Below are 25,000 nucleotides of genomic sequence, written 5' to 3'. Positions count from 1 at the left end.
ATTTCGGTCTTTCTCCATTCAAGTAGACAGTAGCTGCACTGACATGACTGTAAATATCCTCCCGAGAGCGTCCCGATAATGACCGACAGTGGACTGACCTGCTAGAGAGACTTTGTTATTACTCACTTAATCTCAGCAAACGTCCTGTTATTGGACACTTTGCACTCATGGATTAAATTAATCATGGCCGACAGTGAATACTCACTGTGTTGCCATGGTAACACAGTTGTAAAATTGTCTATATCTTCACACAGATGTGGTTAATAAGTGATTTAATGAAAGTAAAATCATGTTAACACACATATAGTTTACGTCTTGTGTCTATAGATTGAAACAGTATTTTAATGTTTATTGACCCCCATTGACTTCCATTGACCTCCATTGACTTCCATTGACCCCCATTGACCCCCATTGACTTCCATTGACCTCCATTGACTTCCATTGACCCCCATTGACTTCCATTGACCTCCATTGACTTCCATTGACTTCCATTGACCCCCGTTGACCCCCAATGACTTCCATTGACTTCCATTGACCCCCGTTGACTTCCATTGACCTCCATTGTCCCCCATTGACTCCCATTGACCCCCATTGTAAGTGCCTCACAAGAACACACATTTTTGTGCTTTTATTAAAAAAAATGAGGAACGAGTCGCAATTTATTTTTGTGATAATCAACATTATGACACAAATGCTGTCGATTGAGCTTAACATGTATTGAACCCGGAATATTCCTTTCATTTTGTTACGTTGTGGTTTAATTTCATTTTGTTGAGCTACATGACTCAAGAACATGGTACAGTGATGGCATCAGATGGCATCACCATGGCACTGAATCATTACCATATTTAACACCATTGTAAAATCCAACTCCAAAAAACAATGATACTACAGAACTTTAATGTGTGAAGACACTTTGAAAGTGTGCTTTAAAGAACATGTGCAGAAAAGGTGTCTTACCTGAGGCCGAGGTCACGGACACCACGAGCAACCAAACACTGATGGTGGAGAGTCGCATGACCGCCATGACGAGGGACGACAACCGGACAGACAGAAATCACTTTTAGAGGGAGAAGTGTCTGAATACTTTCACACTGGTAAATCACATCAGATATGCGACATATAACCCTCCTGTGATGTAAACACAACCTGCACCAATCAGAGCAAAGATCACCGGCAGGACCGGTTCATGGCCACGGTCACTCTCATCAGCAGCTGTAAACTTCATATCATTACAAATAATCAAATTACTCACATAAAATTGAAGTCCTTGATCTTAAACGTGTGCAAACAACACAAACACACTACACACACACTCATACACACACACACACACACACTCATATACACACACACCCAAGCACACAATCAATTGATCTAATACTTGATCAGTTATTCAATTAAAACAGTAACTTCAGCATGAAATCATTAAGACTCATACACTCATACACACACACATACACACACACACACACACAATCATAACACACAAAAGTGTCTGAACAACCTTCACCTTAAATGATTATTAGCAGGTGATATGAGAATATTTATGATCATTTGTGATGTGAGAGCTCAAGGGTTTGCAGATAACTGAGAAACAGAAGAATAATCATAAATACGGCTTGTGTAACACTGAGTACACACACACACACACACACACACACATCTATTATGTGCACATGGACAGAGAGGCTCTAAGTCTTATTTCTTAAAGGAACTTCAGATCATTCATGAGGAAACAGCGCCATCACGTGGCCGTTTAAAGAACTCACGTGACACTCTTGAACTGCATCTGCGCGCGCGCGCGCGCGCACACACACACACACACACACACACACACACACAGTGAGAAAATGCACAAGGAAACCCTCATTTCGGTTCTGATTCCTCTCAACATTTCTGGATCTTTTATTGATTCATTCAGTACTTTTGAGCAATAATAAATGCAATTAATATTGGATTTGAAGCTCTTGGCAGCCTGTTATAAAACAATGAGATCATTCTTGCAAAAATGTTTACACAGACTAATTAAGACATTTGATTCTTTTTTGTTTATTTGAATAAAATACAACTAATTACAAGGACATATAATGTCAAGGGCCTATTTTTAATGACACACTGTCGTATCAAAAACCCTCCAGAAATGACTCATTAGCCTACAGTTCACATAACTCAGTAACAACTCCTGATTCAGAGTCAAGAAACGGCTCATGAGAGTCATTCGTTCGGTTATCAGACATCACTGGTCATGCTGTATGTTTCGCGCTGTAGATTCAAAAGTACCGACTCATAAGAATCATTTGATCTGGAATAAGACTTCACTGGCCAACAAGAGATTCAAAAGAATGATTCAGAGTCGTCTGTTTGGAAACAGATTCAAAAGAACCGACTCACAAGAATCATTTGTTCTGGAATAAGTCTTCACTGGTCGCACAAGAGATTCAAAAGAATGATTCAGAGTCGTCTGTTTGGAAACAGATTCACAGATTCAAAAGAACTGACTCACAAGAATCATTTGTTCTGGAATAAGACTACACTGGTCACACAAGAGATTCAAAAGAATGATTCAGAGTCGTCTGTTTGGAAACAGACTCACAGATTCAAAAGAACCGACTCACAAGAGTCATTTGTTCTGGAATAAGACTTTACTGGTCGCACAAGAGATTCAAAAGAATGATTCAGAGTCGTCTGTTTGGAAACAGACTCACAGATTCAAAAGAACCGACTCACAAGAGTCATTTGTTCTAGAATAAGACTTTACTGGTCGCACAAGAGAGTCAAAAGAATGATTCAGAGTCGTCTGTTTGGAAACAGATTCAAAAGAACCGACTCACAAGAATCATTTGTTCTGGAATAAGACTTCACTAGTCACACAAGAGATTCAAAAGAATGATTCAGAGTCGTTTGTTTGGAAATCGGACTACACTGATTTTACTGTGTTTTGCACAGATTCAAAAGAACCGACTCATAAGAATCATTTGTTCTGGAATAAGACTACACTGGTCGCACAAGAGATTCAAAAGAATGATTCAGAGTCGTCTGTTTGGAAACAGATTCAAAAGAACCGACTCACAAGAATCATTTGTTCTGGAATAAGACTTCACTGGTCAACAAGAGATTCAAAAGAACCGACTCATAAGAATCATTTGATCTGGAATAAGACTACACTGGTCGCACAAGAGATTCAAAAGAATGATTCAGAGTCGTCTGTTTGGAAACAGATTCAAAAGAACCGACTCACAAGAATCATTTGTTCTACAATAAGACAACACTGGTCAACAAGAGATTCAAAAGAATGATTCAGAGTCGTTTGTTTGGAAATCGGACTACACTGATTGTGCTGTGTTTTGCAGATTCAAAAGAACCGACTCATAAGAATAATTTGTTCTGGAATAAGTCTACACTGGTCGCACAAGAGATTCAAAAGAATGATTCAGAGTCATCTGTTTGGAAACAGATTCAAAAGAACCGACTCATAAGAATCATTTGTTCTGGAATAAGTCTACACTGGTCGCACAAGAGATTCAAAAGAATGATTCAGAGTAGTCTGTTTGGAAACAGATTCAAAAGAACCGACTCATAAGAGTCATTCATTGGGGAATCGGACTACACTGGTCGTGCTGCTGATTTAATATGCCAGTACAGGAAACACTAACCGTTTAAGTTCACATCAGCAGAAGGATGCATGTTCAAGAACCGTTACATGAACAGAACACAAAGTCATGAACATCATTTAGTTCCAGTATGTATATACAGTATATACCATAAATGCTTTGCATTCAGCTCTGAACAGTGTTTGTGCGTCCCCAGTTATAGAAGCCTCAAATATGGTGATGGTGTAATATTTCTGGTGGATATATATATATTTAATGTGCATCATGGCATGTTTTTGTGGGCTACTATTGCCCAAAACAGCAAAAAAAGGTCAATATTACAAAAGGATATTAACACGATTTTGTTTGGTACTTTTTCATTGCAATGATCTTTATTTTCTTTTCCAGTTTCAATTGTGAAAAGAGTCATCAATTTCTCTTCATTAAATACTTGAAGCAAAAAAAAAAAAAAAAAAAGAAATGATATATATAATTTCATTAAACTATAATCAATAACTAGGAGGAGGATAATTGTACAAGCCGGGAGGTTAAATCGCAAATAAAAAGAAAAACATTTAAATACAGAAAAAAAAGCCCCAAAATTAATACATGGCATTAAAGTTAGCATTTCTATTACTGAAAAAAAAACAAACAACAAAAAAAAACCCAAAAAAAGAAAATATTTATTTACAGGACGTCCTGAAATGCATCTCCACTCCAGGAAGCCCAGAAGGCATGTAGTAATCAAACTCTCTCATTCTCCAGCTCTTGGTATTGTTTTGAGTTTATTTCTCTCTATGTATCCTCAAGCTATAATAATGATTTATTTCGTAAGTCCACTACAGATGCAGAAGGCGTGAGCCACAATCTCTCCTCTTCAAAGTCTCCGGCCCTTTTGATTTTTTGACATTTTGTATTTTTACCGTTACGTTTGTTGTGTAAGGGAACTGTGTGTCAGGTCAGACCGGCGGAACACCCCCCCCCCCCGGTGAGCAGCAGCAAAAACGTCAAAGTTCACGTCTCCAGCGCGTTCCCGCGCACGCACCGCCCAGAACACAACTTGCATTTTTTTTTTTTCAGTCATAAAAAAGTAGAAAAAGCAAGGACCTCAAATCACTCCACTAAACAAACAAAAACCCCACATTGAAAAAAAAAAAAAAGTAACAATCCAAAACGAAACGGCACGCGATCACCTGGTCCACGCTAAACTCGAACAGCGGTGATGAATATAAAGGGGGCTCCGAACAAAAAAAATAGAACTCTTGAGCAGCATTCCGTCACCAGGGAGTGACATCATAAACCAAAGATTCCATGACGTCGTTATCGTCCGTCTCCACGGCAACAGGAGAACGAAGTAGCAAGCGGCGATGCTAACGGCGAAAACTCCATGACTGTGGTGAGCAGGTAAGGCTTGTTCTCCTCTAAAACTCGTCAGAATGAATTTAGGTTCAGTTCAACGGCATTTCCTCGCGCAAACAAAGACTAAACAAAAGCAAACAAACAAACATGTCCAAACACAAGGCTTTTTATCCCTCCCAAATCCTTTTTCTTGTACTCCATGTCAGATATTCTCGGCTGTGGGCGTGGCCAGAGATCTAGCTGTTGTCTGATTCGTCCTCAGCTTCACGCAGCCAGGTAAAGAAGGCGGTGACCGATTTGAGGGCGACGCCCTTGCCCAGCTGTTCCGCGGCGTCTTTGCTGGACTCCCACTTATAAAAGCCGTCCTCTTTTATCACGTCCTCGTCATACAACACGTCAAAAAACATCCGCAGCAAATCTGCAGAGAAACAGAGAAACATTACTGATCCACCTGGAGCAACAGTCATTTCAAGGGTTTTTCTATTAGATACACAGACGTTAACACTTACTCGGCGGTTGCTCCAATTGAACCATGAGACTCTGGAGAGCGTACAGCGCCTGCAGTTCTTTCTGCTCGTCTTTAAGGTAGCGTTGCAGCAGCTTGGCCCTCTGGGTAATTTCTTTAGTGTCTAATTTATATGGGTTCTCACCTGGACGAACACAAACCATAGGCTCAGATCACAGGAAGTGCAAGGAAGGAGAACACAAGCAGAATTTAGGAATGAAATATAACCATGTGACTCACAGATGATGGCAGACTGACAGACTGCAGTCATCAGTGCTCGGATGAATGTGTTGGATGTCATTTGCTGCTCATCCAGGTTAGCCTGCACAAAGGGCAAAGGTCATAAAGGTTTATATGTTTATTTCAGTTATATTCTTTTACGATAATAACCCGGGAAGAACCAATGAAGTTTGTGTGCAAAGTGTGTCAGGTGCGCTTGGATTTGAACGAGTGAATGGGAAGATGACGACTGAAACTTCATTAACAATAAACTGTCCCTTTAATTCTTAAAGGGACAGTGCACCCAAAAATGACAATTCTCATCATTTATGATATCCCAGATGTGTGTGAGTTTTTCATCTGCAGAACACATATTAAGATTTTAGAAGAACATTTCAGCTCTGTAGGTCCATACAATGCAAGTGGATGGTGACCAGAACTTTGAAGCTCCAAAAAGCACATAAAGGCAGCATAAAAGTAATATATAAGTCTCCAATGGTTTAATCCGTGTCTTTGAAAGTTATTTGATAGGTTTGGGTCCTTTAAGTCTTTCCTTTAACTATAATTCTCCACTTTCACTTTCACTTTTAAATCTGATCAGACAAGTTGGTCACCATTCACTTGCATTGAATGAAACTACAGAGCTGAAATATTCTTCTAAAATCTTCATTTGTGTTCTGCTGAAGAAAGTAAGTCACACACATCTGGGATATCATAAATGATGAGAATTGTAATTTTTTGGGTGAACTGTCCCTTTAAATTTTTGTCTATTCCTCATACAACGCTATCGTGTGACTTCGGATTGCTTGAAATATAGTACATGAGTGAAATTAATGACTTCGTGGTGCTTTTGAAGCTTGACAGTCACGATCAGGATCCTCTCATTGGAAAACAGTCACGCTGGTTTGAAATGCTATTTGAAAAAATAGAAATGCTATTTTTGGGCGAACTATTCCAGGTGGCTCAGCGGTTAAGGCTCTGGGTTACTGACCAGAAGGTCAAGGGGTTCAAGCCCCAGCACTGCCAAGATGCCACCGTTGGGTCCTTAAGCGAGACCATTGACCCTATCTGCCCCAGCGGCACCATATCATGGCTGATCCTGCACTCTGACCCCATCTTCAAAAGTATAGACACAAGACGTAAACTATATATGAAGGGACGGATTATGACTTGCAAAGGCCGCGGGGCCAATTATATCCAAGGGCCCCCCTCCAAAATTTGTTGACCGGGTGTGGGGGTTTTGTTTTCATCTGATGAGTTTTGAAGCGGGGAGATCACCAAACTGGATCACGCAACCTTAAAGCCCAGGGCACCCCCGGGCAGTCAAGGGCCCCCAGGCAGTCAAGGGCCCCTGGGTACTGGACCCATTGGTAATCCATCCCTGTTATATATGTGCTAATATGATTTTACTGTGATAAAATCACTTACTAACCGCATCTGTGTAAAGTTATAGCCAATTTTACAACTTGGTTGCCATGGCGACCTAACGCCGTCAACCCTAAAACCATCATCAAATTATGATCGAAACAAATTTCACTATTCTCTGCATAGATGCTATACAATATATATTGTGAAAACACACACACGCTCGCTCACTCACTCACTCACACACACACACACACACACTCTCACACACACACACACACACACTCTCTCACACTCACACTCACTCTCTCACACACACACACACAAACACTCTCTCACACTCACTCACACACACACACACACACACACTCTCACACACACACTCTCACACTCTCACACACACACACACTCTCACACACACACACACACACTCTCACACACACACTCTCACACACACACACTCACTCACTCACTCACTCACTCACACACTCACACACACACTCACTCACACACACACTCACACACTCACACACTCACACACTCACACACTCACACACTCACACACTCACACACACTCTCACACTCTCACACTCTCACACTTCTGTACCTCGACCCAGTCAAAGATCCGCTGGTTTTCAACTTTCTCTTGTATAAGTCGCTCCAGCTCTCTCGAGATCTCTTCTGAACTCAGAGATGATTTACTGCTCGTCTTCACACACTCGTCTCCCAGAGTAAATTCTACTCCCTACACACACACACACACACACACACACACACACACACACACGTATAAATGTAAATATATCATTTCAGTAACTGGTAGACAGATATCAAATTCAGGCTACTGTTTTACTGATCGATAACGGATTACGAATTTCTCTCAAACCTTTTCAGTGACAAACTTATTGACGTCCTCGTCTTCTGGCAGGATGTCTTTCCAGCTAAGCCCCGCCTCTCTCCACATTTGCCCCACCTTCTTTTGACTCTGAGACAGGAAAGAGATGAAAATTTTATTCAGGGCACAAACATGCTAAAATATTCACACAATATCAGGGGTCAACATTCCTTAGTTTGTTTACTCTCTCTCTCACACTCTCACTATCGCGCGCTCGCACTCTCACTATCGCGCACACGCACTCTCAATCACTCGCTCGCGCTCTGTTGCTCGTGCTCTCTCTCACTTGCACACTCGCACACACTCGCGCACTCTCTCACTATCGCGCGTTCACTCTCACTCAAACTCTCTCACACAGTTGTGTCGTACCATTACTTTGCAGAGCAGGTTGAGGATCTGCGCCAGTAAAACTCCAGCTTTACCCAGAAGCAGCAGTGGTTTAGACACCTCCCTAACAAAAACAAAGTGAAGAGTTCAGAGGTCATATTGAAATGGGGGTCAACACAAGAAACATTTCATTTCAAGCTCCAGCAGGTTACAACCACACAAAATAAAAAGCAGATTTTCAGGATGAATTTTGACCCTCGGGTCTCCATAAGGATGAATATGGATGATGTTGTAGTGTTAATTTGAGCATTTGATATATAAGGTCGATAAGTGTTTGTGTGTGTGTGTGTGTGTGTGTGTGTGTGTGTGTGTTCGCTCACCTGAACAGTGAGCCCATGGGAATGCCCCCCTCATGCAGCACGGGGCAGATCAGTTGTGACAGATACAGCCAGAAGTGAGGAATATCTATAGCCATGTCCTCTGCCACCTCTAGCACCTCCAACAGCCTTTCAGAAACATTATTTTAAAGTTTCTGTTTTAAACTAATAAATATATTTGTTATCTCATGCAATGACTTGCACTACAGCACTAAAACAAATGAAATAGTTTAGAAACACGTTGTGAGGCGTCTCTCACCCTTTGAAGTATTGTTGTGTTGACAGTGTTTGTGCTTTGACGAGCTGGTGAAACAGTAAACCCATGTGTTCTCTGGTGACGGGGCTGCGCTCCAGTGTCGACTCGATTCCCGTCCGCACAAACACAGACAGCAGAGACGGGCAGTTCAGCTCACTGATGCACTGCAGGGCCTCCTACAGGACAGGAGGACAAACAACAGCGTTAGATGTGGATTTAAGTGGATTCTGATATTATTGTTTAACATTTTTCATGCCCATGAATGAATGCGGTCAATTATGATTTCATGCTGACTTTAGAGAGTCTGAGTGTGTGTGAGTGTGTGTGAGGCTGAGTGTGTGCGTGTGTGAGTGTGTGAGAGTGTGTGCGAGTGAGTGAGTGTACGTGTGTGAGTGAGTGAAAGTGTGTGTGAGTGAGTGTGTGTGCGAGTGAGTGTGAGAGCGAGTGAGTGTGAATGAGTGAGTGTGTGAATGAGTGGCGTGCGTGTGCGGGTGAGTGAGTGCGTGCGGTGAGTGAGTGCGTGCGTGCGTGTGTGTGTGTGTACCTTCATGTCATTGATGTGTAAGTACTCCTCTATGATGGCAGTTGATTTCTTCTCCAGTTCTTCTTCTGTCAGGGCAGGTTTAGAAGAAACAGGTGGAGGAGTCGGTACTGTCTCTCTCTTCACTGTAAAAATACAAAAATAAAACGTCTGACAAAACCTCCAAAGTAGAATGTATGTTGTTCTATTTGTTCTTTTTATCACTACAAAAAGGACATTAATGAAAAAAAAAAAACATATATATATTTTAATTGAAATAAAAATGCAAATCTAATAAAATCACTGATAACACAATAATAATAAAAAAAGTGACATTTTTAAACCATAATAACTCTGCGCTGCACACTGTGTGACCTTTGACCCCCAGCTCTCCGTACCATTCTCGCGGCTAGCGCGTTCTCTTTCTCTCTCGCGCTCGTCCATCATGCTGGACACGCGGCGGACTGTTTCAGCAGGACGCTGGTCTTGCTCCCGGCTCCTTTCCTTCTCACGACTGAAACTTCTCTTGCTGACAGCGGGACGATTCCGGTCCAGCCGGTCTGATCCACGGTCGTCACGGCGATCGTATCGGTCGCCACCCCTGTCCATGCGCTCATCACGACGATCGAAACGATCACTACGTTCCCGACTGGAGCTATTCCTGACAGAAACACAACGATAAAACCAGTGATGTGAGAGAAAAACACAATATAATAAAAACAAAAAAAGACGACATATCTATTGCGTTGTCATCGCCGGTTGTATGCAACAACAAACATACAACACAACGGGTTCGATACATGATCAAATGACTCGTAGGAGAAAGTGAAAGTGGAGATTTATAGTTAAAAAAAGGACTTAAATATTGATTTGTTTGTCATCCACGCCTATCATATTACTTCTGAAGACATGGATTAAACCACTGGAGTCATATGGATAACTTTTATGCTGCTTTTATGTGCTTTTCTGAGCTTCAAAGTTCTGGCCACCATTCACTAGCATTGTGAGTCCCATCCCTACTCATGAACACTGAACTTGACCTCTGACCTGTTAGGAACCCTTCTGTCAGAGTCGATGTTGGCAGAAGAGGATGAGGAAGATGAGGAAGCTTGCTGAAGTGCTGAAAATCGATTCAGAGTGCTCGTGCGACCAGAATCCGGAGGTCCTAAACCACACACACACAAAAACGGACACAAGCGTTACATCACTGTCACAAGTGTGTATATTTGTTCTTGATAAAATCACACACCCTCACCGCTGTCACTGGGTTTGGCCCCCGAGCCTCCGCTACTCCCTTTGCCCCAACTGCCCCATGTTCCTTTGCCCCCTGGGGCGAGAAGCTGGTTATTGAAGTCCAAAGCGCCCGGCTACATGAGACAAAACAAACATCAATACAGAGTTCAGTGCTCATGCAGAAAGTATTGCAACAATAGTGTCATTGATGGTGACTGGTGATGGATCAGACCTTGGTGATCTTGCTGAGTCGTGTGGGATCGATCGGCCTGTTTTTGGTGGAAATGGGCACCGTGTTCCAGCCATCGTCAGGGGCCTGGTTGCCACGGGGACCAGGTGCATGCGGTCCACCGCGGGGCCCCGGACCACCTCCCCCTCCTCCTCCTCCACCTCGGCCATCCTTCTTAGACAGCAGCTGCTGCTGAACCTTGGCCTGTTCTCTGTGCTCTTCAAGCTCCGCCTCCTTGTGGATCTGCTCGATCGTCTTCGGCCCCAGATCTCCTCTGCGCGGGACCCAGTTATTCTGAAAGAAATAATAGACATTTTATAATACATAAGACACTTATAATAGAAGTCTATGGGGTAGGTAATACACTTATAATAGAAGTCTATGGGGCAGGTAATACACTTATAATAGAAGTCTATGGGGTAGGTAATACACTTATAATAGAAGTCTATGGGGCAGGTAATACACTTATAATAGAAGTCTATGGGGCAGGTAATACACTTATAATAGAAGTCTATGGGGTAGGTAATACACTTATAATAGAAGTCTATGGGGTAGGTAATACACTTATAATAGAAGTCTAATAGCTTCACCAACACTGCTTTATGGATAGTTACATCACAGTCCTATCTGGTGTATGATGTGAAAGTAACTGGGCTGAATATTTTATGACAGTTATGACACGAGTTAAAAGATTAGATCTAATCTTCAGGAGAGTCAACAGGCATTAGGTTAAAATTAAACTTCTATTCCTTCAACTCTTATTTCCACCCAACAGTTGTGCTTCAGCAGAAACAAAACTTAAAACATTCTTCAGTTAGTCACAAGTAGGGCGTGTGTGTGCGTCACTAAAACACACGTGGAATCAGTGTCCCAACCCACACACACACACACACTCCGACACTACACACACAAACTACCACACACACACACACACACACACACACACTCCGACACTACACACACAAACTACCACACACACACACACACACACACACATACTCCGACACTACACACACAAACTACCACACACACACTCCGACACTACACACACAAACTACCACACACACACACACACACACACACACTCAGACTCGCGCACACACACGCACCTAACTCGCGCACACACACGCACCAAACTCGCACACACACGCGCCAAACTCGCGCGCACACACACGCGCCAAACTCGCGCGCACACACACGCGCCAAACTCGCGCACACACACACGCGCCAAACTCGCGCACACACACGCGCCAAACTCGCGCACACACACGCGCCAAACTCGCGCACACACGCACCTAACTCGCGCACACACACGCACCAAACTCGCGCACACACACGCACCAAACTCGCGCGCACACACACGCACCAAACTCGCGCGCACACACACGCACCAAACTCGCGCACACACACGCACCAAACTCGCGCACACACACGCACCAAACTCGCGCACACACACGCACCAAACTCGCGCACACACACGCACCAAACTCGCGCACACACACGCACCAAACTCGCGCACACACACGCACCAAACTCGCGCACACACACACACGCACCAAACTCGCATACACGCACCTAACTCGCACACACGCACCTAACTCGCACACACGCACCACATACAACAAACTCACTCACACACACACACACACACACACACAGTATTATGAGAGTTTACCCGTCGTAAATCAAGAACGTCCTGCAACATGAAACGAGTTCTGGAAGAGGTTTTCTTCTCCTTAATAATTTTCTCCATCTGGTTAAAATATTGATCCATTCTCGGCTGAAAAAGAGAGAGAGACTTTAATATTACATCAGCAGAGCGTGTGTGTTTGTATTGTAACACTGAAATTAGGTCTGGACGATATATAATATATATCAATAATAAATATTAAATTAAATGATAATTATATGCCATTTCAAAGAAAATCAGTAAGTATCATAAAAAAACAGACAAGAATATAAACTTGCACCGTCAGTCAATTGAAATATTCAATCGCAATTAATCGCAGATTTTGAAAGTACTTAATTTTATACTATGTACTTCTTTGCTTGTCAAAATCTATTTATTTTCGTCATAGAAAAGAAAACAGTATGTTACAATAATGGTATGTACGTCAGTGTAATGGTTCCTGACACGTCGCAAAGTTTCTTCAGCATCTAATATGAAAAATGGCAAACGCATTAAAGAAATAAAAACGAGCATTTGAAAATTAATCGCATTACACGTTAATTGTGACAGCTCTGATATAAACAAATCTAATTAATACTGTATAATACACAATGTTACTAATACAGAAATACATAACAGTTATCAAGATATACTATTTCTAACTATATCGTCCGAACTGCGTGTGTGCGGCACCTTTGCCTTCTCGAAGTCCAGATCTTTCCCGATGGTTGACAGCAGTCGGCAGAGACACTCTAAACTCTCCTCATCGTGATTCTTCAGCAGTTTAACGATACAGTCGTGCATGATGGTCTCCGTTAACATCTTCAGTTTAAACAACTCGCCAATGAACTTGATGTTGCCTAGCGACCGTCGCCGGGCTTGGTCTTTGGCGTCTTTGAGCTCCTCCTTCAACCTTTGCCTCTCCTCCTCCTGAAGAGACAGGAAGTGAGGTCACAAAAACTGTTATGCCATTGCGGCATGGTACGGTTGTGTTCAAATTGGAATACCAGTATATTAATCTAGTGCAGTACAGCATACGATGCTAAATAGAAGTACAAAAGGGTCATGCTAAATGGTGATTTTCATTACTATAAAACAATTATATATATATATATATATATATATATATATATTGTTTATATAATATTTATGTAAATATGTATAAATATATATATATATATATATATATATATATATATATATATATATATATATATATATATATATATACATACACAAACACATTTTAAATAAATAATTATAGATTTAATATAAATATATAGTTATATAAAATATATTTCTCAAAGATCTGATTATGTTCTCTGTGAAGTTCACCCTGTATACCAAGTAAACAAGTCTAGATTTATTTTAACAAAATGAATGTGTAATTCTGCAAAAAATTAACTTCAAGTGTGTGTGTGCGTGAGTGTGTGTGTGCGAGGGAGTGTGTGTGTGCGTGCATGTGTGTGAAGGTGTGCGCGAGTGAGTGTGTGCGTTGGAGTGCGTGTGTGCGCGAGTGAGTGTAGGAGCGAGTGTGTGAAGGAGCGAGTGTGTGAAGGTGTGTGAGTGTGCGCGAGTGAGTGTGAGCGAGTGTGTCCGAGTGTGTGTGAGTGTGTGAGGGAGTGTAGTGTGCTGAGTGTGTGTGAAGTGAAGGAGTGTCGAGTGAAGGTGTGTGTGTGTGTGTGTGAGTGAGTGTGAGCGAAGTGTGTCGAAGTGTGTGTGAGTGTGCGAGAGTGTGTATGTGAGTGTGTGAGAGAGTGTGTATGTGAGTGTGTGAGAGTGTGTGTGAGTGTGTGAGGGAGTGTGTGAGTGTGTGCGAGTGTGTGCGCGAGTGTGTGTGAGTGCGCGAAGGAGTGTCTGAGTGAAGGAGTGTGTGTGTGTGTGTGTGTGAGTGAGTGTGTGAGAGTGTGTATGTGAGTGTGTGAGTGTGTGTATGTGAGTGTGTGAGTGTGTATGTGAGTGTGTGAGTGTGTGTATGTGAGTGTGTGAGTGTGTGTATGTGAGTGTGTGAGAGTGTGTATGTGACTGTGTGAGAGTGTGTATGTGAGTGTGTGAGAGTGTGTATGTGACTGTGTGAGTGTATGTGAGTGTGCGAGAGTGTGTATGTGAGTGTGCGAGAGTGTGTATGTGAGTGTGCGAGAGTGTGTATGTGAGTGTGCGAGAGTGTGTATGTGACTGTGCGAGAGTGTGTATGTGACTGTGCGAGAGTGTGTATGTGACTGTGCGAGAGTGTGTATGTGACTGTGCGAGAGTGTGTATGTGACTGTGAGAGTGTGTATGTGACTGTCGAGAGTGTGTATGTGAGTGTGCTGAGAGTGTGTATGTGACTGTCGAGTGTGTATGTGACTGCGAGAGTGTGTATGTGACTGTGCGAGAGTGTGTATGTGACTGTGCGAGAGTGTGTATGTGACTGTGCGAGTGTGTATGTGACTGTGTGAGAGTGTGTATGTGAGTGTGTGAGAGTGTGTATGTGAGTGTGCGAGAGTGTGTATGTGAGTGTGTGAGAGTGTGTATGTGAGTGTGTGAGAGTGTGTATGTGAGTGTGTGTGTGCGTGTGTGTTCATACCACTGTGGCATCGTCCAGCTCTTTCTGTTTCTTCTCGAATGTTTCATCATCGTCTTTGTCCTTCTCGAACTCTTTCTGACAACGATTCAGCAACAACTTCCTGAAATTCACCGTCACTCCAGGTTTATCTGACGTGGGAACTTTCAGCTACGATCAGAAACAAAAGGCACACAAATGAAATGTGCCCCGATTTATTCACACTCATGCAATTCTTTTCTATGAATAAACTCAATTTCACCCTGTCCATCACACAAAGCTGTCGTCTTCCTTAAGAAGACTTGGCATATAGTGAACACGTTACTTCAATAAACAGACACACACTCACCCCGATCAGGCAGCGGCACATGTTGGCGTAAGCGACTGAGAAGTTGGGTTCAGAGATGGCTTTCTCAAAGATGAGGTCGATGACTCCCTTCAGCCGCTCCTCCGTGTCGATGCTCAGCTCGGTCACCTGCTTCATGAGCGACTGGAACATCTGCGGCGTCAGTTTATTTAACACGCTGCGAACGCGTTTGAACAGCTCTTGCGTCTTTAGACCATCGGCGGCGTCCTCCTCAACGCGAACCCCGCCCTTCACAGACGGCTTCCAAGCCTTCTCCGCTTTATTCAACTGCACGTCCTCGTTCAGCGAAACGCTCGCGATGATCTTGCGCGGCTCTTTCCCGCGCTGGCCCTGACCAGAACGGCGAGGGCCGCTCAGACTGGACGGCTAAAGAGAGAACGTCATGATGGGAAAGATAATATGAAACAAACACATCGTTTGGGCACACTCGTTTATTACGGCATGCATTTTATGAGATGTTGCCATGGTAACTGACCGGGCCACGCCCCCCAGCGGACGGGCGGCCGAGGTTGGCGAATGAAGGTGTGAAATCTGGGCCGCAGTTCATTCCGGGCAAACGACTCGGATCCAGCTGCCTCAGAGGTGTTTTATTGGCCTGCAGAGAGAGAATATTGCATGACATTTTTATTCTCACGTTCTCCTCTCGCTTGGGACGTCCAGGATGAGCACACAAATGCACCATTGTGAGTAAAGAATCTGTTATCAGTTGACCTCTAGTTTTTATGTACAAAACTTGATAGCAACTTGCATTTTTAGAGCACACAGCGGCTAAGTAATATAAACCTCAAATCTTATTTTACTCATATATCAAAAAGCGCTATGCTAACACACCCATCAGAGCCCTCCAGGTTGGCCTATAAATTGACATCATGACTGAACAAAAGCTCTATAAAGCATGATGAAACTTAGACTAAACAGAGAGAGAGAGAGAGAAAGAGCAAGAGAAGAGAGACATAGAGAGCGAGAGAGAGAGAGCGAGAGAGCAAGAGAGAGAAATTTTGAATTTGAGAGAAAGAGAGAGAGCAATCGGGAGAGAAAGAGAGAGATAGAGACAGAGCAAGCGAGCGAGCAAGAGAGAGCGAGCAAGAGAGAGCGAGCGAGACAGAGATAGAGCGAGAGAGAGACCGAAAGAGAGAGAAGCAAGCGAGAAAGAGAGAGAGCGAGAGAGAGAGCCAGAGAGAGAGCGAGCGAGAGAGAGAGCGAGAAAAAGCGAGAGAGAGAGAGAGTGAGAAAAAGCGAGCGAGAGAGAAAGAGCGAGTGCGCGAAAGAGAGTGCGAGAGAGAGACAGAGAGAGAGAGAGAGAGAGAGTGAGAGAGAGACAGAGAGCGAGACATATAGAGAGAGAGTGCGAGTGAGAGAGACAGAGATATATAGAGAGTATAGAGAGAGAGAGAGAGAGAGAGAGAGAGAGAGAGACAGAGAGAGTGAGAGAGAGACAGAGAGAGCGAGACATATAGAGAGAGAGAGAGAGCGAAAGATATAGAGAGAGAGAGAGAGAGAGAGAGAGAGAGATGAGAGAGCGACAGAGAGAGAGCGAGACATATAGAGAGAGAGAGAGAGCGAAAGATATAGAGAGAGAGAGAGAGAGAGAGAGAGAGAGAGAGAGAGAGAGAGAGAGAGAGCGCGCGAGCGAGACATATATAGAGAGAGAGAGAGAGAGAGCTAAAGTTCACAAGCCTTCACATTTCTCAGATGCATTCTGGATTGCGAGTCATCTACCTTGTCCAGAACCACATCTGAGATTTGTGGAAGCCCCTCCGGTTTGTTCATGCTGGCATTGATGAACTGGCAGCCGAGCAGAAACTCCCGATCGTATTTCTTCTTCTCCTCCGGGTTCAGAGGTTTCCATTGTTCTGTGGGAAGCAACGGGAAAACATTCAACAGTGGGCTTTTCAAACGTTACATTACACAGATAAGTTCTGGTCCTGGTTTGTCCAATACGGCATTTCATTAGTGTTAAATGACACGATCCAGTATCAGCCATAAACACCTGCTCGCCAGCACATAAATACAGCTGAACGAAACTGACAGAGACTGTAAATAACTAGGTTACTATGCATTTCAGGATGCCACTTCATGAATATGAATATATATAATGTGTTTACCTGTTTTGTACTGGTATTTCAGCTCAGTGGGCGTGTCTGGGGTGGGGCTCTGCGGCTTGATGTTCTCAGCATCGAGTTTATCTTCTTTCTCCTCCCACGTCTCATCTGATGCTTCGGCAGGGGGAGGGGCCACCGGGGCGGTGCTCTCTGGCGGGGCCACCTTCACCGGGGGTGTGGCCTCTGGCTCAGGGGGCGTGGGCTTTAAGGCAATAGGTGACTTTAATCTTAATGGTTAATTCACATCAAGCAGAAAAAAGCTTATAAATAAACCGAACCCTAACCAGTCACTTAAACTGGTTTTAAGAATCCTGTAGGACTCCTATTGAATGCACACCAGGCTAACCTAGCACCAAATTGATCAGCTGTACTCTTCAGCAGCTGGCAAAAATATTTAAAAATGTTGAATACAAAACATCCTCTCACCTCTTTAAAGGCATCAAGTACATCGCCCGCCTCCTTCTTGTTAAGATCTTTCATTTTTCTCTTCTTCTTTGGCACAGAAACCGCTGAAAATACACACACGGTATTAACATGGACACACTATAAAGAAACCAGATACTCTAGAAAATACAAACTACAACAGGAGTCAGGACAGGGGGAAGTTTTAAGGCAGACAAACTCTTGTTAAATGCGTTCTTGCGTTACTTGGGCGGTAAAAACCTCGTACAGATGTCGACTGTTTAACTAAGCAAGATTTGCATCGCACTGTTGCTCCGCCGTGACAGTAGTTGCCCTGAAAGACAAAACTCACCATAGAAGACAATTTACACAAATATCCGATATAAGAGCCTTTACGGGAATGCTGGGAATGCAACACGCGCTCTTGGACACACTTAGCAATGAAAACGAATGCAATCACGCTAATGTAGCTTAACGTATATGCGATCGGCGGCCCGCTAAACCATCCGCATTGCTGCGTTATGAACAAGCCTACGTTGTAGACGCATTTCGTAACGCTATGAAATCCAGCTAGCATAGCTAAAAGTGTGTGCGTTCCCACGATTTGGGACTTTTGCGACATACCTTGCATGGTACTCTCAGGGGGAGTGGTGTGTGGAGTGGGCGTGTCCTCCCGCTCCTCTATCGAAGGGGGCGTGGCTTTAGAAACTTCCGCAACGACCTCTGAGGGGGCGGTGGTTTCCTTGACGACTGGTTCGGGTGTTTCCTTGGCAGCATGTGAAGGTGTTTCTTTGACAACAGACGGAGGCGGGTCGCTAACAACAGTTTCCGGAATTTGCTTAGTACTCGGAACAGGTGTCTCCTTAACAACAGGCTTTTCCTTGACGATGGGTGTTTCCTTGACAACAGCCTCCTGGGTAACCCGCGGAGCGGCTTCCTCTTCAACCGGTGTAGGCGTTTCCTTGGCAACCACAGGAGAAATCTTCTTGACAACAGGAGCGGGAGTCTCCTTGAAAAATGGAGGAACGGGCACTTCCTCAGCAATCTGAACGGGAGTCTCTTTGACAACCTGAACGGGAGTCTCTTTGACAACCTGAATGGGAGTCTCTTTGACAACCTGAGCGGGAGTCTCTTTGACAACCTGAGCGGGAATATTTATAACAACAGGTGTTGCCTTGAGAGTCCTGTCAGGCATTTCCACGGTAACCGGTGGGGCTTCTCTTGTGACGTCAGGCTCAGCGATAGGGCTGATGTCTTGGTAGTTGTCTTGAGTGTGGGCGCCCCCTGCTGGTATGCCGTTAAACAGCTGTAGCTCTTCGGGCTGCGCTATGGGAGATTGAAGCGCTGGCTCTGCCCGGGAGATGCACACAGGCAGGGTGACCATCACATGCCCCTCCTCTTTATCTTTAAAGGGTGTGGCTTCTGCACCGTTAGAACTAGAGGGGGCGGGTACCTCCGTAATACCCCCTTGCCATTTCACTTCCATGTGTGTGTCCACAGCACCGGGAGTCACATCGGCAGCGGCAGGGGGCGGAGCATCTACCAAGTCACTTATTGGACTGGTGGGAGGTGGAGTGGGTGGGGCATCAGGAAGAGGGCTTTCACCGGGAGGGATGGGAAACTCCGCTCTGGTTGTCATGACGACCGCAGGTATGAGGTTGTCCCCGTTGGGTTGCGTGATGACATCGATGTCCGAGCCAGGCAGCATTGACTGAAAAAGAACACAATATAAAACGTGTGTGAATTTGCTCATGGGGTTGTGTAGGTGTGTGAGTTACCTGTGCAGGTGTGTGTGCTACAGCCTAAGGGGTGTAGGTGTGTGTGCTAGCTGTAGGGCAGTGCAGGTGTGTGTTATTAAAGGGACAGTTCACCCAAATATAAATATTCTGTCATTATGTTCATGTGTGTACCTGTGGAGGTGTGGGTGTCAAGCCACTGCGACCTCCTGACATGATCTCTTCTGTGATGTCACGACCGCCCTGATTAGGGTCTCTGATTCTTATCTAGATAAAGAGAGATCGATAGAGAGGCAACAGAACACGGAGAGACACGTTAACATTCACCACATGGAAAACAGAAAAAGAATGAACCACAAAAAGACGAATGACTTAATCCAAGATGTGTTTATCAGTGCAATAGGAGACAAAATATGCAACGAATGTCCCTGACAAACACACACACACACACACACACACACACACACAACCTTATAAAGAAGAAAAGGCAAAACAGCGCACAAGTCCACAAAACAGCCTAAAAAACGTTCACCCCGTTCTCCTAAAATGGATTATAAAAAACAACCTGACTGTTTGTCTAACTTATCTACAACGTCCGCAAAGACTTTAAGCAATGCATTATATATATACACATTGACTCACCAGGCCCCCGACACACACACACACACACACACACACACACACACACGCATGAGGCAGCACATTCCCTACCTGGCTCCCCCCAGCCGGAGAGGAGTTCTGCTAGGCCCGGCTCATCCGGGTGCTGGAGTTTAAACTCAGCCCAATACTGACACTCTAAAGTGGGCAGAACATTCACAGTCTCTGGGCAGACAGGGCCTCAAACTCTCTCTCACGTACAGGACAGCAGGGAAGGAGAGAGCAAGAGAGAGAGTTTGGCCTTGTGAAACAAATGCAAAGGAATGTTGCCCGCCCACCACACTGAACACGGGCGAGAGAGAGAGAGAGAGAGAGAGAGACGGGGGAGGAGTGTAAGAGCCACGTGTAGCTACAGAACTGAACAGACTCTTCCTTGAGAGACAGAAAGATTGAGAGACATGCATACAGTAGATTAGCTTTATAGTATTGTTGTTGAAGTATACAGTTTCAAACGGTAACCAGTTACAACTAAAAAGAAGGGTTAATAACGTTCTTATTAAAGTACTCTGCACTTAAGGGGTGCGTGAAATACCAATTGCAGTGTTGGGAAATCCAGCAAGAGACGCAATCAACCTGGCCTGGAAAAACAAGCCCAAAATAAGTCACTTGCCTCACCAAAATAACCTAAAATAAGCAATTAAATAGTTTCCTGTGTGGTGGATTTATCAGCATAGAAATCATAACAAGCACACAGTTAATTAACCATCGAATCTGTATTAATGCATCACATCTGACAATAATTCAATGAGAAATGTACTTTTTACCTCTAATAATGTTTCCTTTGTTTCTGGATTAAACGTGCATTAAGGTTAAAACACTTAGTTGACGTTATCGGAAACATCGACAATAAAAAATGATGCTCGTTTCATCTAATTGAGAGATAGAAACTGCACCGGCTGATGCACACTCGGTCACGGGACGCTCGTCCCTCGAGCGCACACGCTTAACGCAGCCAGACTATAACGTGATTGCTCGAGACTTCTTGAATCATAATATACGTGTCGCTGTGCATTTCTTATCGTGGAGAACATTGGCAATACGCAGCTTTATTAATGATAAGAGAGAGTTTGTGTTTTAGTGAGTTAAAGATGGACTGAAGTGAACAGAAAGGTGAGAGAGGAAGTCTTCACCCCCCCATTATACACAGCAACAAAATACGTTTATGATTTGTGTTTGTTTTGGCTTGTTTTCCAATATTAATATGTAAAACTCATTTAAAACAACATTAGCAGCTGAACTGCAGAACAACAAAATAGTTTTCTGAGAATGTTGAATATAATATTAAAAATGCAAATATTTTAAATATCTAAAAATCCTTTAATAAAAGATGCGTTCACCCGAGACGCAGCAGATCAGATATTTAGACTTGCTTTTAGAGAATAGATCTTGAAGTATATTTTGTCTTTATTGCACTCGCAGAAATATAAACAAGTGAAAAATACACTTATACACTAAATACACTTACTGTATATTTAACATACATCCTCTTAAAGCAAGTCTGAATATCTGATACGCTGCTTCTCAAGTAAATTAAGAGAAGTTTTAAGGATTTTTAGACATTTTTAAATGGGAAAACTAGTCAAAAACACTTGATAACATGAGAATTTTTTGCAGTGAATTTCTTTACTGAATTAAACGTGAAGTATTTTATTTCTTTAATTCAGTGAATGTCATTTAGAGGTATTTTTAAAAGATGATTTTGTCCTTTTTATTGTTAGTAAACACGTTTAATACAACCTTTAAGTCGGGGCACAAGCAGAATAATCGGTTAAGAGCTAATGATTAATCGATGCAATAATCGCCGAATAATCGTTCGATTAATCGGTTAGCAAAATAATCGCTAGTTGCAGCCCTACTGTGCATGTATATCTAGCAATTATACATAGTTGTTAAAAAGGTCTTCATTCACAGAATGCAAAATCCACAACGGGTGACTAGGTAAAGAAATGTGTAGTGCAGCAGTTTCCTTCAGGATCAAAGCACAAATTTAATTTTTTCGGGCAACACGAACGGTGATAAATCCTTTGGCGTTTGGCTTCGTGAAAAAATTATCGGAACGAAATGAACCAGTTTACCAGCATATAAAAATACGATTACAATCCAGAACAATTGAAAATCACTTTGTTCCCCTTTTTGCTTACGTCCTGCCAAAAAATGTCATTCAATTCCGGTTTCATTCCTTGAACCATTTTTAGTCCCTGGTCTGCCGCGATGCGATTTTGATTCGATTCAGGGGCATGTGATTGATATTATGTGCCTATTTTACACAATCACTTGCATTTATTATCTCACAAATACAACCATAAAATAATTTGAATACTTGGAGCTCTCTGAAAAGTGCAAATCCAGTATCCACATTGGGACATCCACAACAAAATAAATGTCCTTCCATCCATCCATCCATCATCTTCAACCGCTTATCCGAAATCGGGTTGTGGGGGCAGCCGCTCCAGCAGGGGGCCCCAAACTTCCCTATCCCGAGCCACATTAACCAGCTCTGACTGGGGGACCCCGAGGCGTTCCCAGGCCAGTGTGGAGATGTAATCTCTCCACCTAATCCTGGGTCTTCCCCGAGGCCTCCTCCCAGCTGGACATGCCTGAAACACCTCCCTATGGAGGCGCCCAGGGGGCATCCTTACCAGATGCCCAAACCACCTCAACTGACTCCTTCAACGCAAAGGAGCAGCGGCTCTACTCCGAGCTCCTCACGGATGACTGAGCTCCTCACCCTATCTCTAAGGGAGAAGCCCGCCACCCTTCTGAGGAAACCCATTTCGCCCGCTTGTACTCGCGACCTAGTTCTTTCAGTCATGACCCAGCCTTCATGACCATAGGTGAGGGTAGGAACTCACCACACGCCCCACCGAGAGCGTGAACCACATTATAGCGACCACGAGGAGGTTACCCCATGTGACTCTACCCTCTCTAGCAACCGGGCCAATTTGGTTGCTTAGGAAGCCTGGATGGAGTCACTGGATTCGAACTCCCGACTACCCAGGCCCCGCCCGGTTCAATTTCTAAGTTTGCATTGTTTTCCCTGTCGCTGCTTTGGCAAATACATCTATATCATACCAGTAAAGTACTCTTGAGTCCAATTAAGAAAATTAAGAGGCAAGCAGGGAATAAATGTGGGGGGTTGGGAGTCAGACTGCAGCAAAACAACCCTCAGCCGAACTCACATGCCTCAGTTTTGTGCTTATGAATGCTGTGGTACATTAGAGGACTTGAAATTAGCTAATATAGGTCTACTATTAATAGCAAAAACCAGCACTCACTTGCTGTGTTGACAGTTTCGTTAATTACGATGAAAGCATTCTTGTTTTGTTTGTCAGCTCAAATTAGCCCAGGGCATTTGGGAACAATGTATCTAAAATAAAATCTTTTAAACTGGAGCAATTAACTCATTAATCAAAAACACTCACTGCAACCAAAATAGGCTAGCAGCCATTTTTAAAGCTAATTACTTCTTGTAACATAAACAGAATATGGTAAATGGAATAAAGTTACTAAAAGCAGCTGATTCCAAGCACACAGTAAGACCAAATATTGTCGTAACATTATTGGTTAAAACAATCAAAAGTAAATCCAATATCAGTATCGATACCAATTATGTTTTCCAGTTACAGGATAAGAATATATTAGCATGCACCACTAAATACAGCTTTAACTGAAGCACAAATACAGCGAACAGCAGTTATATCACCAGAGTCTCACACAACAAGAATACAAGATCACCACACACCCATCAGGAAATAGCAAGGACATTCAGAGGAAACGGTTCTTTAGTTGCAGAACAACAGCCGCGTTTCTAGCGTCGGGCCAAATGAAGGTGTGCTAGCGCGTGCCAGGGCCAGTTGCCTTCCCACGGTCACTTCAGGGGCTCAAATGTGCCTCCTCGGGGCTTATTCAGAGCCAACAGCCAATGGCATTTGGCCCGCTGATTACCCCTGGGCCAAAGAAGGCCAACTGGGGATTGAGGCGCGGTCAATGTCAAAGGCGGAGTTTAGGGAGATACGCGTTTCATTCACATCAAAAGTGGGATATTCCTACTTGAGTTCAAAGGAAGAACTTATGGCACGGTGTGATGGGACATCATCCCGTTGTTAGTGGAGAGACCACGCGGGACACATTGGCAGTTGAATTCAGTGAGTTGTTAACGTTAAAATATCTTGCTAGCTAGCTAACGTTTACATACAATATATAAAATATTGATATAATAGATAACATGCGTATTTGTTTTAAGCTTGTGAAATGGGTGGGGTATGTGACGTTTGCACCAGGGTGGGGTATTAAGGGTGGGTTTTAGGGCAACGCTACGGGGCTTTTGGCCCGATGGTGGGAATGCGGAGCGATTTTGGCCCCGACTGACCCGTGTATGGCCCTGGCTCTCACTGGCCCGATAGTGGAAAAGCGGCTCATGTAACATCTCGACCAAATCAATTCAAAGCCCTAAATGCTAACTCGTTCCCTTCGCGCCAATTAAAGAGACCAAAATGTAACAAATTAATTTGATGATATACGCCAGATTGATTGTTAATTTATAATAAATTAGTTATATGAATATACGAGACAAAACTGCAATTGCCACATATTTCACACTCAACAGAAGCGGGGCATACAAACGGAAACCACTTTGGATGGGCAGGT

At 43.5% G+C, this 25,000-nt stretch overlaps 2 protein-coding genes across 3 annotated transcripts in view; both read right to left on the bottom strand.

The window, feature by feature from the left end:
- alp3 (alkaline phosphatase 3) overlaps nt 1–1,052 on the bottom strand; it is a 9,565-nt gene extending 8,513 nt beyond the window's left edge. The window contains exon 1 of the mRNA XM_052110731.1: nt 961–1,052. Within this exon, the coding sequence (XP_051966691.1) occupies nt 961–1,027 (67 nt within the window). The 5' untranslated portion in view covers nt 1,028–1,052. The remainder of the gene's footprint in view (nt 1–960) is intronic.
- An 827-nt stretch (nt 1,053–1,879) lies between these two features.
- LOC127632136 (eukaryotic translation initiation factor 4 gamma 1-like) overlaps nt 1,880–25,000 on the bottom strand; it is a 46,113-nt gene continuing 22,992 nt past the window's right edge. Inside the window, exons 8-30 of one of the 2 annotated variants that reach the window (XM_052110706.1) lie at nt 19,871–19,963; nt 18,585–19,671; nt 17,985–18,067; nt 17,562–17,760; nt 17,176–17,309; nt 15,932–16,051; nt 15,439–15,822; nt 15,114–15,260; nt 13,241–13,477; nt 12,554–12,658; nt 10,882–11,172; nt 10,666–10,783; nt 10,464–10,581; nt 9,815–10,077; nt 9,441–9,562; nt 8,900–9,072; nt 8,644–8,769; nt 8,306–8,387; nt 7,928–8,026; nt 7,649–7,786; nt 5,698–5,779; nt 5,462–5,602; nt 1,880–5,370 (exon numbers count right to left, since the gene is read on the bottom strand). In XM_052110706.1, the coding sequence (XP_051966666.1) occupies nt 5,189–5,370; nt 5,462–5,602; nt 5,698–5,779; nt 7,649–7,786; nt 7,928–8,026; nt 8,306–8,387; nt 8,644–8,769; nt 8,900–9,072; nt 9,441–9,562; nt 9,815–10,077; nt 10,464–10,581; nt 10,666–10,783; nt 10,882–11,172; nt 12,554–12,658; nt 13,241–13,477; nt 15,114–15,260; nt 15,439–15,822; nt 15,932–16,051; nt 17,176–17,309; nt 17,562–17,760; nt 17,985–18,067; nt 18,585–19,671; nt 19,871–19,963 (4,524 nt within the window). In that variant the 3' untranslated portion in view covers nt 1,880–5,188. The remainder of the gene's footprint in view (nt 5,371–5,461; nt 5,603–5,697; nt 5,780–7,648; nt 7,787–7,927; nt 8,027–8,305; nt 8,388–8,643; nt 8,770–8,899; nt 9,073–9,440; nt 9,563–9,814; nt 10,078–10,463; nt 10,582–10,665; nt 10,784–10,881; nt 11,173–12,553; nt 12,659–13,240; nt 13,478–15,113; nt 15,261–15,438; nt 15,823–15,931; nt 16,052–17,175; nt 17,310–17,561; nt 17,761–17,984; nt 18,068–18,584; nt 19,672–19,870; nt 19,964–25,000) is intronic. The other variant, XM_052110707.1, reaches the window with a different exon arrangement.

The sequence above is a fragment of the Xyrauchen texanus genome, chromosome 38 (genome assembly GCF_025860055.1).
Source record: "Xyrauchen texanus isolate HMW12.3.18 chromosome 38, RBS_HiC_50CHRs, whole genome shotgun sequence".
Classification (NCBI taxonomy): Eukaryota; Metazoa; Chordata; class Actinopteri; order Cypriniformes; family Catostomidae; genus Xyrauchen; species Xyrauchen texanus.
This window is presented reverse-complemented; position numbering and strand designations above follow the sequence as displayed.